The sequence below is a fragment of the Monopterus albus genome, unplaced genomic scaffold (genome assembly GCF_001952655.1).
Source record: "Monopterus albus unplaced genomic scaffold, M_albus_1.0 scaffold94.1, whole genome shotgun sequence".
Classification (NCBI taxonomy): Eukaryota; Metazoa; Chordata; class Actinopteri; order Synbranchiformes; family Synbranchidae; genus Monopterus; species Monopterus albus.
Genome location: NW_018127974.1, coordinates 2,288,468 through 2,306,148, shown reverse-complemented (window position 1 = coordinate 2,306,148; position 17,681 = coordinate 2,288,468). Strand labels below are relative to the sequence as shown.

The 17,681-nt window shown below is 42.8% G+C and overlaps 1 protein-coding gene across 1 annotated transcript in view; it reads left to right on the top strand.

Moving 5' to 3' along the window:
• The window catches only part of myt1lb (myelin transcription factor 1-like, b), a 101,173-nt gene that overhangs the window by 68,566 nt on the left and 14,926 nt on the right, over positions 1–17,681 (top strand). Inside the window, 9 exon segments of the mRNA XM_020608562.1 lie at positions 738–1,916; positions 4,988–5,122; positions 7,814–7,904; positions 9,263–9,370; positions 10,261–10,487; positions 10,894–11,180; positions 15,189–15,232; positions 15,234–15,396; positions 17,173–17,294. Of these exon segments, the coding sequence (XP_020464218.1) occupies positions 738–1,916; positions 4,988–5,122; positions 7,814–7,904; positions 9,263–9,370; positions 10,261–10,487; positions 10,894–11,180; positions 15,189–15,232; positions 15,234–15,396; positions 17,173–17,294 (2,356 nt within the window).

Below are 17,681 nucleotides of genomic sequence, written 5' to 3'. Positions count from 1 at the left end.
GGCAAATGTGACGCCAATGTGAGCGATGTGCTCTTGGCGGCGGGGCGAAAATGTGAAAGGAGAGATTGGAAGTGCTCCAGGAGTGAGTGCTTGAAATTACTGACAGGAGAGGTTCAGTAACCTTTTGCAGCCTGTCAGAATCAATTAGACAGTGAAAGGAATTCTAAAGATACTGATTATTGAATGGAAAAAGAACTTTACTAGCAAACGCTGAATAGCTACTGAGTGGGGTTCATCTTGTTGCAGATAGAACACCATATTACAGTATATGTCAGTGTTTAGACCCTCCTGTAAAAATGTTCTCTCTAATTTCAAAATTTTCTCACTGTCATTTGATGGAAACTGCTGAACACTGAATAAAATGTTATTTCATTTGTAACTATACAAAATTCTTTAGTGAATATTATTAGTTATAGAACCCAAATACATTTTTTCTAAAGAAATTCAGGAAATTAGGGCAAAAATAAAACTTGCCAAACTCAAAAATAGTCCCTGGTTGCATGGATTTTCATTTACTAGAGCATCTTTCTCTGGAACTTTACCAAACCACTATATTTATCTTCCTGTGCTGATTCCCAATTCAGAACACAAGCTGCTGTTAAGACTCTCAAAGTAAATTATTAGGGGAAGCAAAGAGTTCCTTATCCAATTTAAATGGACCAAGCCAAGAAATCTGATTTATCAGTAAAACAGAATGACAGAAATGAAATTACAAGATGGCTGTTCTTTCTTTCCAGCAGAGGACGATCAGATGAGCAGCAGCGAGGGGGGCGAGGGCGATGGTGGAGGTGGTTGTAACAACGCCAAACCTGGCCTGATGATGGAGAAGGATGACAACAACAACGATGAGTATGAAAACTATGATGAACTTGTAGCCAAGTCCCTCCTCAACCTCGGCAAGATTGCAGAAGATGCTGCCAACAGAGCCATGACGGAATCTGAGATGAACAGCAACTTGTCTCACAGTGCCGAGGAAGAAGAGGAGGAGGAGGAAGAGGAAGAGGAGGAGGAAGAAGAGGAGGGGGATGAAGAAGAGGAGGAAGAGGAAGAAGAGGAGGAGGAAGAGGAGGAAGAAGAGTTGGAAGGGGATGAAACACAAAGGGGTGATCTAAGTTTGGATGTGGACAGTGATGTGGTTCGGGAGACAGTGGACTCCCTCAAACTGCTGGCCCAAGGTCATGGTGCAGTGCTGTCGGACAATTTAGATGGACAGGAGTTTGAGGATGGTACAGCCGAGAACAGGGAGGAGGCTGACTGTGCCCACAATGGGGGAAATGCACACAGCGGTGGTAACGGACAACTTAAAACCAACATTAATGGACAAATAGAAAACAGCGATGAGGAAGTGTGTTTAAGCAGTCTGGAGTGCCTACGAAACCAGTGCTTTGACCTGGCTCGGAAACTAAGTGAAACAAAGTCTGCTGACCGAAATGGACCATCCCAGCAAAATCATTTCTTATGCGGGGATCCCAATCAACAGACCCAGCACCATGGGTATGGGGATTTCCACCACAGCCAGGACAACACACGGACACTTGATAGGAACTATTCCGACATGGACAATCTGATGAAGCTCGAGGAGCAGCTGAGCCCACGCTCCAAAACTTTCTCCAGTTGTGCACAGGATGACAGATATCATAGCAACCACCTGGACTTTGATGAGGACACCGCGTCAGTGACATCAGACCCATCGGAAGAAGTGTTTGACATGACAAAGGGTAACCTGTCACTTTTGGAGAAGGCCATTGCACTAGAGTCAGAACGCGCCAAGGCAATGCGAGATAAAATAGCGGCTGAGGCTGCCAGGAGAGATGGAGTGAGGTATAACCATGAAGACCATGGCCCACGGCATAGCTATGGTGTTGAGCGTAAAGCCCGACTTCCTGATGGTATGAAGAAGCCTTTTTACCATAAAGGTGAGTTGTTCTTTCATACACAGACACGATCAAATGCACACTGAGCCTCCAGTGGAAGCCTTATCTGCACAAGCATAGGCATGTTTACATCATTTAACAAGCTGGGGTAAAATGTTTGTCTGCCAGCATTTGGCTCTGTATTCTATCTGTCCTATACTGGAGACTAGACAGCCCACATGCATTCTGGGAACCTTGCTATAACCCCAGGACAAGCTTTTTCAGCCAATTTGGAAATTCGCATCTCAGTAGCAGTGGGAGCGGCAGCAGCAGCTTATGTTGTTAAAATAGGCCAGCATGGAAACATCAGAGGGTAGGCTTGTCAGGCATAAGCGACGGCAATCTGCACGGCCTGTTAGGACCTCAAATCGCATCCCTGCGATGCAGCTTGGGGTAAAGCTGCCTATTTTTAAACCTGTGTGAGCACTCGGGAGAGGAAGCTACAAAACAGAGACCTTCTGCCTGTAGAAAAGAATCAATCTGTTAGGAACAAAGAATCTCTGTACGTTTGTTTATGATGCTATGACCTAACATTCAGTGATTCAATACATAAATGAGGTATATAACAACTCATATTATAAAGACTGCAGTATCCTGTCAATGGCATTGTTTGTGTACTGAATGTGGATGCCTCCTTGTGTACGTACCAAGTAGAGCTGCAGACACAGAAGTGTTGCATTGGCATTTACAGTGGTCTGATTGTAACTCCTTTGTTTAACTCTTAATTTTGGGTTAAATGATTTCCTCCTATAAGGGAGGTATCAGATGAGACCAACAAATAAGAGCAAGCTGATTCAAAGCAGGGTGGTATCACACCTTAAATGCCACACAATTCACAGCAGGTACTTTATATATTGCAACTTGAATGCCACACAAATGTTAATTTCATAAGCCTTCCATGGCCCCAGTGTCTGACTAATGTTGGAATAATGAGAGGACGGGAGACAGCTGCGTCACGATAACATCTTTCCTCAGGCAAGATAGTAGCAGACACTCGTTGACCAGGCTTCTTGGGTGTGATTTATAAAACAGAGCATGGCAAGAGATTGGGGGAAAAGGGAGGGTTCAGAGAAGAGCCCAGCTCCCTAAAAGAAACATGAGCATGAGATGAAAATTGAACAGTATCAGAATGACCGATAAGGAACGACAGACCCACTGACTGCACATTAATTATCCAGAGATGGTATGGTAATGGGGGCCATTTGCTATGCAAAGCGCAGACCGTCCTCAGCCACAATCAATATCCCATGCTTTCTAATATGCCTTCCACTTGGCTGCCTCCACTCTCTGCAATGGAAACGTGGCAGGAAGAGCGCACGGGCATCATGTATGTGTACGTGTGCGTCCATGCGTGCATGTTCAAACACCAAAAGTCAATATAATAATGTGCCGCAAAAGAAGCCATATTTTACATGCAAATTAAGTTTTTTATCAACATGAAATTTCCCTGCCTTTATTGCTCTGGTGCCAAAGAGAGGAATTAGACATGACGTAGCAACATTGTACCAAACTCATATGCCCCGAATGTGACATAGATAAATGACAGCCACAGAGGATAATGAGGTGCTTTTTCCTGATGAATGAGACAAGGAATTTCATTTGGTGATTTACGTGTAAATGTGTAAGTAGGTGTGCATGGTGCCAGCTCTCACTTTGGTCCGTTCTCAACCATCCTTTCCTGCTTCACTTGATCTTCTTCACTTTAGTCTTACTTCACAACCTGTTGGTTGATTTCGGTTTGTCACTAAGAAATTCAACTACCAAGGTACACAGGCCTTTAAAATTTTAATTGGTCTGTTTTTCTGAAGCATGAGAAAATAGCCCCTCCCCTGTCTATTTCCTTAATATGAGCTCCCGAAAAAACATTTGTGTCACTCAAATGTCTCCAAAATTGATTATACAATCTGATACATCTCTCACTTCTTGTAACTCAGCTATGAAAAGATATTATAGATTTCTTTTGCTTCGTAAATCTTCCTAATTTTCTTTTAAAACCGTAACAAAAACTGTGTCCCAAATAACCACTGCAGGTTGATAGTAAAAAGAACCATTTACCTTGTTTGAGACTCAGTGTTTTAAAGGTGAGCGGTTGCAGTTGCAGAAACAGTGCCAGTTGGCATGACTTGCCATCTCTACTTTTGGGGGGTAACCAAATATCTGGCTTTGAAAAGAAATAGGAGAACCAGGTTTAGGGAAGGGAAAGACAATCTCCTTTGGTGTGTGTGTGTGTGTGTGTGTGTGTGTGTGTGTGTGTGTGTGTGTGATTGTCACACTCAGCTCCACACACTGTCATGTGGAGCTAGGAGTGGTTATAATAAAGAGAAATATGATAAATTCTTAATTTAATCTAAACAGGAGGATGAAACACTTTTGGTTGAAGGTCACTAACATGAGAGTTGTATTTCTAAAATCTTCACTATTTTATTAGAGTAAACAAACTTCATGATCAAAAGATCTGTCAGCAAGCCAATTACTGCATCTTTGTCCTTGTCAGTCTTCACTCCGTTTCATCAGATAAATACAGGAATAAGTAATGGCCTATAAATAAAAAAAGAAATCCACTTAAAATTCAAATGTGTTTGCAAAGGGTGTGGCTTTGGTTTGAAATGTGTGGGGAACACATGAAGTCAGAGGTTCCTCTGTGGAAACAAAAAACTAAAATAAAATATTATTTCCTGTATTTTGCTTATTTTTATCAGTCTAGAAAAAACATCACTCTCCCATGTCATCAGTAAAAAGAGCATATTTAATATAAAAAAAATATTTCTGTGCTACTGTGGCATTGGTTTGGGACAGCGCTGACTGTATATTTAAAACAGATTCAGAGGAAGAGGTGTCCACAGGTAAACCTCCATCAATCAGAGAATTAGGCACTAGTCGCTTTGTAACTAACCCATTGCCACGAGCTCACAGGACATGTCCAATAATTGAGAACTAACCAGATGTGAATATCATCTTTTACTCACATCTGGATTTAGCTGCTGGACAGTCAGAGGACACTGTTGAGAGAGATATTACTGAGTAAATGAAGGAGGGGGATGTGCGGTCACCTCCATATGCCTTTCTGCTCACAGATGTTTCACGTGCAGACAAGAAGGAAAGCCGGTGTCCAACACCGGGCTGTGACGGCACGGGTCATGTGACGGGCTTGTACCCACATCATCGGAGTCTGTCCGGCTGTCCGCACAAAGACAGGGTGCCGCCAGAAAGTAAGCATATCAGTCACACACCAGCCAAGCACAGGTTTATTTACCCAACCTGCGGCCTTGATGTTCTTTGATGTGCAGAAATTGGCATGCTTCCTGTGATCACTGCTGTGTCTGGCTCGTTCCGTGTGCTGTGTACTTGCTGTCGTGGCTGGACTGGTTTTGATATTTTTTTTTTTTTACAGTCAGGGGTCAAATGGGTTACAGCTGCACTTCTCTTGTGACCTTTTGCATGGGGCTATGAATTTGCTTGCCTGTTGTGCTGTGGTGATGGTGGGAAATGAGGCCCTGGTGTGTAAATAGTGGTGATGCAGCAATTGGTGGAATGCGCCAAGCTATCAATAGGTGATTTACCTGACTGCATGAGACTTTCTCCTCTGCTAGGTTGACTGACAGTGAGAATATGAGAGGGGATAGTGAATATGGGTTGCATGCTTCTTCACAGCATGGTTGGTCAGTGCATGTATGACTGATAAGAATAGGTTAAATGTCATACTTGTTTAATGTGAATTGAGTCTTACCATTTCATTTTTTCACAAAACTTGAAATTGCAGACCTTGGTAACACTCATCCAGCTTCAGTCATCCATGCCATAAACCCATTCATTTATTTATATTCCTTGCTCAATTAAGTTCTGTTGAATAGAAAGGCAGTATCACATCTCTAAGCCACAGATCAAGTGAAGTGACAATAAATATTAGACTTGAATGAATAGTGAGTTTTTCCTTTAGAGAATTTACCCTGGCTATTTAGTCTCATTCACCTTGTGCAAACTTCTCAATAAAAGTCCATTTACACGTCTCATTAACCACAGCGTGAAAATCAAGTTATGATCTGCCATGACCTAGACTGCAATCAAACTAAAAGAGGGATTTAATAATGGCAAAGAAATTTGTGACCATTAAGCCAGGCTTGTAAAGACCAGCAGTGCCACAGATGACTCTTGTTCTGTGGAACGCCGGTCACACAAAGGTCCCTAACCTGAGATGTACTCGTCTCTCAAACATGTGCAGTGACTCGGAGCAGCTGACCTCGACAGGGATCAAGAGCCCCAAAATGGAATTTGGAATAGACTTGAATTGATTGTCACTGGAGAATGTAGGATATGTGTGTGTTCCTCCTCCTGTCCCTCACTTGTGTTGATCAGGCTGACATTTGGGGGGAATGATACCACTAATATGACACAGGATGCTTTGGATCACAATATTCTTGATCTTGGTGGCATCATCTTCAGTCCTTCTTCCCTGACCGCAAAAGGATATTTGAGAATGACACACACACACACACACACACACACATCCTTGTTGTTTAAATAGGTGACCTGCTGTAGGTAGGCGTTAACAGCAAGTATCAGCCATGGAGCAGCCAGTTACCACGTTTCTGTCAATAAGTGGTCAGTAGTCTCATGCAGACAGACTCCTTGTTTCACCACTTTAATGGTACAGATGAGTACATTTCACACTTGGGGCAGCCTGCAGAGCAGACTCAGCTATGGGCAAGTCTCTTCCCCCTATTCATACATTTGCTGTCTGAATGGACAATGTATTATTAATGCAGTCACTTCATTTAATTGGGGACTCACACACAGTGCACAGTGCAGCCAGACTCTTCCTTGGGAAAAGTGAAAAAGTATGATTAAACTACATCTCACATTCATTCATTCCTATTCCTGTTTGCTCATTGTAGCTCTTTTGTGTCAAATATTGCAATATTTAATCAGGGAGTCTTTTAAAGTGATTTACTTCTGTAACACAGTAGGCATTTGCAACCACATTACTTTCCATTTGCTTCCTTGGGTTATTCTGCTATAGTTAACCCCTGTAGTTCCATCTGTGCCCACTGAATCAGGCCCAGTACTTTCATTTCTTGCCTTTCTCTCTATCTATTTGCAGAAGGGAGGGCAGAACTGGGTTATGCATAATGTATTCGCTTGTGGCATGTTGAGGTGGCAAGCTTTGTCCATTTACCTGCACCGAACACCAATTAGTATGGAAGAGAAGGAGGATGATGAGGGGCTAAAGTTTAAGGGGGTGATAATGATGGAACTGATGCCGATGGGGTTTGGCCCTGCATGCCGCTGGTGTTGAGACGACCCTTCCCCGCGCCCCTGCCTGCAGTGCTCCAACGGCTCCTCTCGGACATCCATAGATCATTAATCTAATTGGCTGGTTGCCGAGGGGATCTGAGACAGTTATGGACTGTTTTAATGCTAAATGGTATTGAAGACTGCACTCTCTATCCTAACAACGTGCAGATGATAACAAAGCACACTCTATCAAGGAGCTGTATTCCATCTGTCTACTTCTGCCATTGATTTTAAGTCTTGTGTTTTGCATGATTGCTAGCTGTCGGTTGCTCTGCTCTCTGCATGCCTAAAATTTCCTTCCATCTCTGTCTCTTGCTGGCTTTGTCCTGTTAAAGTTAAATGACATCTTTTTATTCATGACTGTCCCTATTCCATGAATACTAATTTGAAGGGGCTGGATAAGTGGAAGCAATATGGTGGGAAACCTTGCTTGCCCTTTCAAACTAGTGTTCATTAAAATGAAGAAGAGGTCATTTGGGTTCACACAGGCTCATTTCTTAATGATGTTTATAATGCCAAGCTCCTCAGACACTAATAGAGCTCATGCGTGACTATAAGGGGCTCCTAACCTTCCCTGTCTTTCACTCCTATCTCTTGTCTGTATGAAGTTGTGGCTATGTATGAGAATGTTCTTAAGTGTCCTACGCCTGGCTGCACAGGACGCGGCCATGTCAATAGCAACAGAAACTCCCACAGAAGGTAAGTGACAGTCTGCCTTTATGAAACTGGCACTGTCCATGTTGCACCCTCTTTGTTTTGTTTTTTCACTATGGGACTTTTTTTGGTTTGTATTTTTGAGGTATTGTTCTTGATTTTTTTCATCCTCATTTTTTGCCATTCATCTCTGTTTATTTTCTGTTAAATAGATCATTTTTGTATGTGGCTAAGTAGTCTTTCTTGTATTGTTGGGTTGAGAGAAATGAGTAAAGTGGCTCAGCTGCTAACAATCCTATAGTTTCACTGAGACTGATTAGAATGCATCAATTCACACCTTCTACTGCATAAATCATTTATCAGCTCATGGTGAAAAATGGCATCTCTCAGGTGCAGGTTTGGAGGGAGAAAGTGAAATGGCAGGGCACTCTTGCCAGTGCTGTCAGATGGGGTGAGGTGACAGTGAAATAGGAGTGTCACCCCCAGCAGATGCTAAGGGAGTCGGGCATAGGAGCAGCCATTAGCACCTTTCTGCCACTCAGTCAGGGTGACAGGAGAGGTGCAGACCTGGGAGGACCAGAATGCCTCCATGCTGCGCTCAGTCACATGGCTGCAGTGCAAAATAGACCCGCACAGTAAATTTTCACTTTTACTAGAAAGAGCGGAAATAAACTTCAACATGCTCCCTTACACCCCCAAACCTGATACGCACTCTTATCTCTGCACACATTCCTGCACGTCTGATGACAGGTGCTCGTGAATACAGCTCTATACTGGCTTCAGGCCATTGTCAGAGATAATTTTTTCACAGTGACTCAACACACTGCAGTTGACAGGTCGGATGTAGAATAATAGGAGTTAAGGATAACAACATGAACTTTTGTCACATTTGGTCAGTTAGTTGTCAGGAGGAAGTTCTACAGCCCTTAATTCTATTGGAACATAGTGTAGGTGTAGACCCCGAGCATATGTGTGTGTGTCCTGTTGCCATGTGTCTGGCATAAACAAGATGCTTCAGAACGCACACAAAAATGCACATTTGTCCACATGGGAAATATCTATTCTGAGATTTATTTCAAGCCACTCAACCAGAAACATCCAAGCTGTTGCTGGTTGTGTCTGTATTTAATGTGTTAAAAGTGATGAAAATGATGGAAATGAATTAATTAGCATAAAGGCAGAGACTTTCTGAACTACAGTCAGGTATTTTCAAACTAGTATTGGTTAATATTGGGTGACGGGCAGATGTGTGCTAGCTGCTTTCAGCCCGGCAGACTGCCTGACAGGCCCTCTAACAAGCCAAGCATTTTGCAGCATGTGCATTCAATGTAGCATTTTCACCTCTCACAGTTTGTCTCAGGTGTACGCTCCACAGCGCCGCTTAGGCTGTTTTTTCATTTCAGTTTGTCAGGATGTCCCATCGCTGCAGCCGAGAAGTTGGCCAAAGCCCAGGAGAAGCATCAGAGCTGTGACGGCCCCAAGTCCAATCAGGCCTCTGACCGAGTCTTAAGGTACTGTTCACTTTAATCCACATCACATAATAGCAACTGAGAATGTCTCTAATGTAAAATAAATAAAATAAATAAAATAAAAAGTAAAATACAGTGGTCATTCACGTGAAAAGGCAAACAAATGTGGATTTTGTGCCGAGGTGTACTGACTTAATCACGCTTCATTGTTGTTCAGTCATGTTGGAAGGCTTTGTTCTTTTTCTACCTGCACTCTGGAAAGCTAGTGAGATTTTAAGTCTCCCCTCTTTGTTTTATGTTTATGTTCTCCTGTTCTCCTGAGAATACTTTCAAGAAACTGCATCTTTATTTCTCTGCTCACTATTGAAGGCAAATCACTTTATTAGATTTTCACAAAATTGGCCTCATTTATCATCGTGAAGCCAGAGCTTTTTGAACGAGTTTCTTTGATAGTCATGAAAATGCTATGATGAAAAGTCATAAGTAATTGTAAATTTTATATTTATATCTCATTGAACATCACTAGCATAAGATCTTACATTTCATTTCTTCCTGGTCTTAGATTAAGGCTATAAATGCACATGAAATGATAAAAGCATATCAAAAGTATGCAAGAGTAATAAAAGAAATGTGGAGATTCAATTGCCTGTCCTTTATTGCCTACACATGAAAAACTGGGTTATGATTTTTAAAGAAAGAAAAGGAAAACATCCATACTATGGCATATACAAGTTATGCCTTGCACCCTGAGTCACCCCACCTTGCATCAGCACCATCCTCCGTATTCTAACCCTACAGGTCAGACATAACAGTCTGCCCCATCCCTTTTGCATCTGCTCGTTTCTTAACCAAACCCCAAGATCCCTCTCCTTCCCCTGGGCAATGTTGAGTGCCTCGGTCCAACTTCCACCCCCTCATCATTTATTTTCCAGGCCTATGTGCTTTGTCAAACAACTGGACTATCCACAGTATGGTTACAAGAACAATGTTTCCACCAGCACGCCGCGCTCCAACCTGGCCAAGGAGCTGGAGAAGTACTCCAAGACCAGCTTCGACTACAGCGCCTTTGATGGCAGCAACAACCACCAAGTGTACGGGAAACGGGCCATCGCACCCAAAGTCCATGGACAAAGGGACACCTCCCCGAAAGGATATGACGGTACTATTTTACAGCAAGATGAATGTTTTGTTTCTACTGCCATGACATGCCCATGACATCTTGTTTCATTTCTCCCATGTTGATTTTAGTATTTGGCTGTCAAAGATTTTGAAAAATATTATTAAATGATATTATTATAGTTTCCCCACAACTGAAAAGGTTAGACAGGGAAGCTTTTTAAATTATGAAATCTGTAAAGTAAATGAAGGAAACTGAAATTGAAGGATCTGATTTTAAACATCTATAAAAACACACTTCATCAGGGATATACTGATGAGTAAATGCACCTAAACTGTATTTACTCACCTTTAACAAAAACTATTTGACAGGTACATTCATTTAAAGCATCATTGTAAGTATGCATTAACTTCTCTTTTGTTTCTGAATTTCTTAATTTGTCTCACAGCCAAACGTTACTGCAAGAACTCCAGCTCAGCCAGCAGCACCACCAGCACCTACGCCCCCAGCAGTAGCAGCAGCAGCCTGAGCTGTGGTGGTGGAGGAGGGGACACAGGAGGAGGAGGCGGGGGCGGGGGCAGCAGCGCCAGCAGCACCTGCAGCAAGAGCAGCTTTGACTACAGTCACGACATGGAGGCCGCCCACATGGCAGCCACGGCCATCCTCAACCTGTCCACGCGCTGCAGGGAGATGCCCCACAGCATGGGCGGGAAACGCCAGGACCTGTGCTCACAGGTAGGACACTGCAGTGACAGGCATGACATGTAGTACATTTAGTTTGTCATTTAACTGGCCTCATTTAAAACATGACATTAACAGGTATAAACAAATTCTACACTTCGGTTTTATTCAATTGAGTTTTCTAAATGGGAGGGTGACACTGTAGCCTCAGCCTGACTCACTATCCACTCCACCTTCTTAAGACTTTTGTCTCCTGCTGTAGCTACAGAAAACACTGACAGATTATCTCAGTGCTTCCTTCATTATACTAATGCTAGCAGTGAAAGCTGACAAAGATAGGGAGATTTCAGCTGTGCACACTGTATACACACACACACACACACACACACACACATTCCATTAAAGATCCGAGGCTGTGTCTTACACTCAGTGCTCAGCAGGGCAGTTTTTTATTTTCTGTCTGGGGATCAGATAGGAGCAGGACAAGGCGCTGTTTGACACGGCGTGAGCCCAGTGTGTCATTTCTGAGGAGATAAGGTGACGGTGTTCCTGTATTATCTACACCCAGATGCTGAGCTGGAAAATAGGGCCAGAAAGAGAGCGCACAGTGGAGGGCTAATGCTGGCTTAATGCTAATGTTGACAGCAGAGCCTGCCAGAGAATGAGAACCAGGGTGAGAGAACTGAAAATAAAGAAAGAGAGCAGAAAGAATCCTTTTTTTGGGGAGGTTTCTAAATGTCACAGCATAGAAGAGGATACAGGAGAGGAGAAAGGTACGGAGGGACAAGTAATAGAAAAGCAACCTACTTTCAAAGCAAAGTGGAACGGAGTAAACTTGGGGGCGCAGCAAATTCCTGAAGAAGTGAAGACTTGCTGTCTGTCCTTCTCCTGCTCTGAGGCCAGACGGACAACATGCTCTCAGGGCAGGATGGGAAGATGGGAGATTTCTGTGGGTTTCTAGTTCCTCTTTTATCTCAGCACCTCACCTCATGGCACACACTGTTCCTTTCTGTGTCTGAATGAAACTTCACACGCATCTATTCTCACCTCTTTGCCTTTTCTCTCGGTCTGTCTGCCAGTTTCTTTCAGTCTGCTCATTGAATATATTGGTAGCTGGGTTGACTGAAAGACTGCATTGAACTGTCTGTATTTAATGTCTTAAAGCCAGGCTAAATTAGGCTGCTTTGGTTGTTAGACGAAGGGAAGCTGATGTAAACGGCTAAAGACAAATTCAGCTTCTGGGAAATCCCTATTTACCAAAAGAAAGTCTGAGTAGCAAAGCAATATTTTTCTTCATTACTGTTAGTAATCGTCACCCCTCTAAATCACCCTGTGACCTCTTAGAGAGGTGCTGACCCTCAGGTTAGGAACCAATGCTTCATGGAGTCAAGCTGCAGCTCCACACAAACCCACCTTTAACAGACAACACCTGCATTGACATAAAATACTAATTTACTACAAATCACAAGTAGCATACTTAACATGAATATAAATATATTTCTTCCTTAATAACATATACACAATGCAGACAAAGATTTTGCGTTATTATGAGAAGAGTTTGTTTTGATGGGATATGTTGATGTTGTGAAATAATGAGACATTTTTGTGATATAACAAGAAAAAATATACGTTGTTATGACGAGAAAATATTTTATCTAGTAAAAACAACAGGAAGGAAAATGTTCTCAATATAATGAGAAATTTGGACGATTAGTTATTGATTGATTGTTACGGTGGTGGCATTAAGTCATCATAAATTTCAAATATCTAATCCACCTCCTGTTCAAGTTGTTATAATGTAATGTCATTTAAAGGATCAACTTAGGACTTTGTATTTATTTTAAAAATATTAAGAAAAGATTTTGACAGTAATACCAGCTTTAGAAAAAGCAGAATAGATTTCATGGATTCTATCTAACTCCACTGCAAAACTTCAAACAGGCATCTATGAATATCTGTTAAACTGGGGGGAAAATACATGAAGAAGAAGGGAAATGGAGGGCACAGTTATGCACAGTTACAAAAGGCGCCAACAGAAGGACAAGAGAAAGGAAGAGAAACGTGGTGCAAAATGGCCAGAGAGGGACACAGGACATGATACTAGTTTTAGTTTAGGACCTGAAATAGGCAGGCCGAAGTAATGTGAAGAGAATTACCAAGTGACTTCTAACAGTCTGGCCCTCCTCCTCCCAGCATTGCCATGGCAACAGAGGTCAGAGGTTACCACGGGGTTCAGAGCAAGAAGGTGTGGTCTCTAATGAAGGAGCTGGGGTACATCCTCACATATCATCCCTGTTAATTCGATATGAAGGGGTGGGTCATGTTAATTGGACAGTGACATACAATGGCTGAGGAGGAGAGGGTGGCGTGCTGAGCATATTCACAAGGACAAGACAAGAGTCATGGCAACACAGTGAGACGTATGCAACTGGATCTACAGTATTCCTCAGCAACTTGACCTTTACAGAGACGGTTTCTATGGCTCTCACTCCTTTACTCCTTTTCCACTCATCTTCTGCCCCTTTCTCTTTCATTTTCAAGCCCTTAGCCAGCCTACAAGTGGAGTTTTAAAAGTGAGCGTGATAGGAGACACCTACATCATGGAATAATGCCTGATTTGTAGACAGGTACTATTGTAAATGCTCGGTTTGTGTTCAGCCTTATAATGAACAGTCTTTGTGTTTAACACCCCATCATCATCCTCATGTTTGTCTCTTGTGTTTTTCCCCAAATTTTATAGTACCATTTATTATTCTTAGTGAGTTGTTGTTTTTGTTTTCACAGAGAGCAATGACCTAGCAGTAATACTTTTCTGCTCTCTCTCTCTCTCTCTCTCTCTCTTTAAAATACTATTTTTGAGACATTGGTTCAGACACAGTTTTTGCTTGTATTCATTCCCAGTTCCAAATCTATCAGCCCGTGCGTTTGAGTCAGTGTGCGTCATAGAGGTTTTGGCTTCAGACACCAGGAGAATCCACCCCTAGGGAGACTGTCGGCAGGAATAAGCATTAGAGCAGGCATTCCTACTCATGAAAGGGAGCCAAGGGGCAAGGAGGATGAGGAGGGTAGGAGAGGTACAGAAAAGAAAGGGATATTAATGAGAACAAGGGCATAAACGCATGTACATACCTACCAAAACATATAGTAATCTTTAAAGGTTACAGACTCTTTTGCTATATACAGTATGTTGCCAGACCTCAATTAAAGCTAATGATCATGTGCATAACAATCTAGATACAAACCTATGCTCGGGAGGAAGAGTGAATGTCTTAGCGAGCAGACAGTCTTGTTCGATGTGGCCCACTTTGTTCCAGAACACTGTAGAGTTGTGCCTCTATTTTTGGGTTTGCAGCAGTTGAGTTCCAGCCACTGCTGCTCATCACTGCTCTCAACCCCACCCCTAACCTCCAGTCCCTGCCCCCATGATGTCCGCTCACGTTAGCCTCACACACAACAACACAAAGTCATGCACATACATCCACACTTCTGACTGCACGGTACAGACCATAGTGGGATGGAAGGAGAGAGACAGAGAGAAAGAAAGAGGAAAGGAGGAGTTCACAGAGGGATGCACTTGTCCTAGAGCTCTGATGACCTCTTCTTCTTTTGACCCTCTTCTGAGCGTAACACTACATTGTTACTGTACACTGCAAGTGTCTAATGTTTCATGCAAAAAACATGACTTGGGCAAAAAAAGAAATTGGAATATTGTTTCATATATTTGAACTGCAGGTGTTCTCGATCCATCTTTCCAGACATCCAAAAAGTTCAAAAGTGAGCACATCACTGGAGGAACAGAATATTCGTGCACGATTTATGTACTTTTTTAGTATTCACCATGTATTCAGCTACCGTTTTGCCCAGCTCTGATGCCAGACTATGAATTTTTGACTGCTATTTAATCAGAAACTCTCTCTCTTTTATCCATTTTCTCCATCCCTGCCGCCATATGTTTGTGCATCCTTTTGACCTTTCTCATAATCACCTGAAAAACCCAACACACACACATCCATCTCCTCCACATACACATACGTATGTACAAAAACTACATACACCTTCCAGAGTCCCGGTCTAGATGTTGATGAGAATGGTACATTGGACCTGAGTAAGAGCAAGCGTCTGTGTGGCGGCGGTGGCGGTGGAAGACCCCCCGCGGGGGAAAGCCGCTCTGCTGGGCCCCCGCTGCTACGGCATTGGGGACGCCGCCGACTGCTGGGACCTGCCAGTAGACTACACCAAGATCAAACACATAGACGAGGACGAGAAAGAGGTAAAGGGGAGCACAACAAGGATGATGTGAAAAATGTCTCTGCTGTGGCCAGATGAATTAGAAATGATGGTATATACAGTATGTATTTTTCAGGGAGAAGGGCCAATCACTGGCTGAACTCAGTATCTTTATATATACATTTTATCATCATTCTTATTCATACAACTGTTGATCAGTTAAACTCTTCTGTTTCGCTCAAAATGTGTCATCAAATATTGAACTTGCTTTAAAATGTTCCTGATGATTACAATGATGATAAAATAAAATAGAGATTAGAATCAAATCACTGAGAGTCGGGATGTTGATGATAATAATAAAGCAGTAGAATGTGATGGATTGTGGTTTTTGAAGCTGAGAGAGCGTATAGTTGCCATGTCCCTCTTACACTGTCTGTTCCATGTCTCGGCCCAGATTATCCCCCCGCAAGCCATTGATTCAACACAGTATCTCCAAGACAAACATTTGCATTGCCATCTGATTGTCTTCTAGGTTTTTACCTCCCTATCTGACTCACTGTTATATTTGGAATCATTAGAAAGTCATATTAGGGATTTGTGAGGAAAATCTAATGAATCTGCATGCTAATTGATGTCAGTGTTGCCATGCACAGAGGTATCTCCTCTATTTGTATCAAGCTCCCTGCATGCTTGCTTTCTGTTTTTACATTTTGCACTTCTCCAAAATGAATTATGCAAAGTAGCATCTTGGGAGGGAATCGGAATGGCTCATCTCATCAAAGAACTGCTGGAAATCAATGCAGGACTGCTGGGTGCGCCTGTCGGCATGTAGAGGCGCATGCATGTACAGTACATGTGCCTTTGCTGGTGTGTGAGATGTGAATATTCATGAGTGTGTGTGTATCTGTACCCATATCTCTTTGGGAGAGTGCCTACATGTATATGTGAGTTTCATCCTTAGCCTACTTTTTGCTCTGCATCTCTCTGTATGCATGTGTCATTCTCCTTCCTGTCTGCCTCTCAGCCTGTGCTCCCTTTAATTGGAGAAGTTCACTGGCTGACCCAGCATCAGGCACCGCGAGGCAGCTTGAGCGCTGGATAATTTGGGCTGTATCTGGACCTGTCTCTTTATGAGCATTACTGTACATACACTGCACGCATGGAGGAAAGAAAAGAGGATTTTCATCAGTAGCCATCGTGCCCTAGCTACATGCACTGCAGACAAAACACAGCCTCACAAGAACACAGCCAGCAGCGGTCTGACACTGCACCACAGTGCCACCTAGTGACTGGCTGGTGCATTACAAGAATACGCCCAACTCCCAAATAGTTCTGTACTCAAACACACACAGAGGAATGCTCTATGAACATACCAGAGAGAGCCTGCACAGACACACACAATGTTTGTTTGACACTGGGTCATTATTTTCTCCTAAGAATTCTATTTTCTAGCTCTGTTTGACTCACAGGTGTAGCTCAGTAGTAACACAGACTCATTTATGAGATTTAAAACTGGTAAGACTCAGCGGTCTGACAGGTGTGCATTTGCTCTGTGTGTGTGTGTGTGTGTAAAAACAAATGAAGAGGTAAGCAAAGCATAGGAAAAGTTCATAATGTATCATTTAATAAAGCGCAATCATTCTGACTTCCAGATTGTTGAATGTACGTGTTTTTAACATGCACACATATAATTTAATTATGATGTCTTACAAACATATAACAATGGAGTGACAAACAAAATAAATCCCACTTTTTCTCTCTCTTCCCTTTTCCGTCCTTGTCTCTTTCCTTTCTTCCCTCTGTCCCCACCCGACCTCAGCCGGATGAGCTGGATCCTTTCCATGACCTGCTGGAGGACCGCTCCTACACCACAGATGTTAACATGCCCACCACCAAGCCCAAGTACGTCCAGTGCAAGGAGAGTAAGAAGGACCTGATAACGTAAGAGCCCTCCTCTTCCTCCTGACGTCCCAGTGTTTCTCCTGCCCACCTAATCCCACCTGCTTCTCCCCACTCGTGCTGATTTTTCTCCTCATCTTATTTCTTTCTTTGTTTTCATTCTCCTTTTTGCTCCAGTCAAACTCACAGAGCCAGCTCTTCTTTCTCTCCCTCCCCCATCCTGTGCTGCTGGCAGTGGCTTGCTATATGACTTTTAGTTAACAGCTTTATCCATTTACCCACACTGATCTTAGTAGCCTCTACTGATGCCTTCACTGTAGTTTAGCTGTTATGATGCTTTATTTTTACAGGACAACACTAGTCATCAGTATCATGCCATATCAACTGTAGCTCATGTCAGGAACCACTATATTAATCACAGATAGTGAA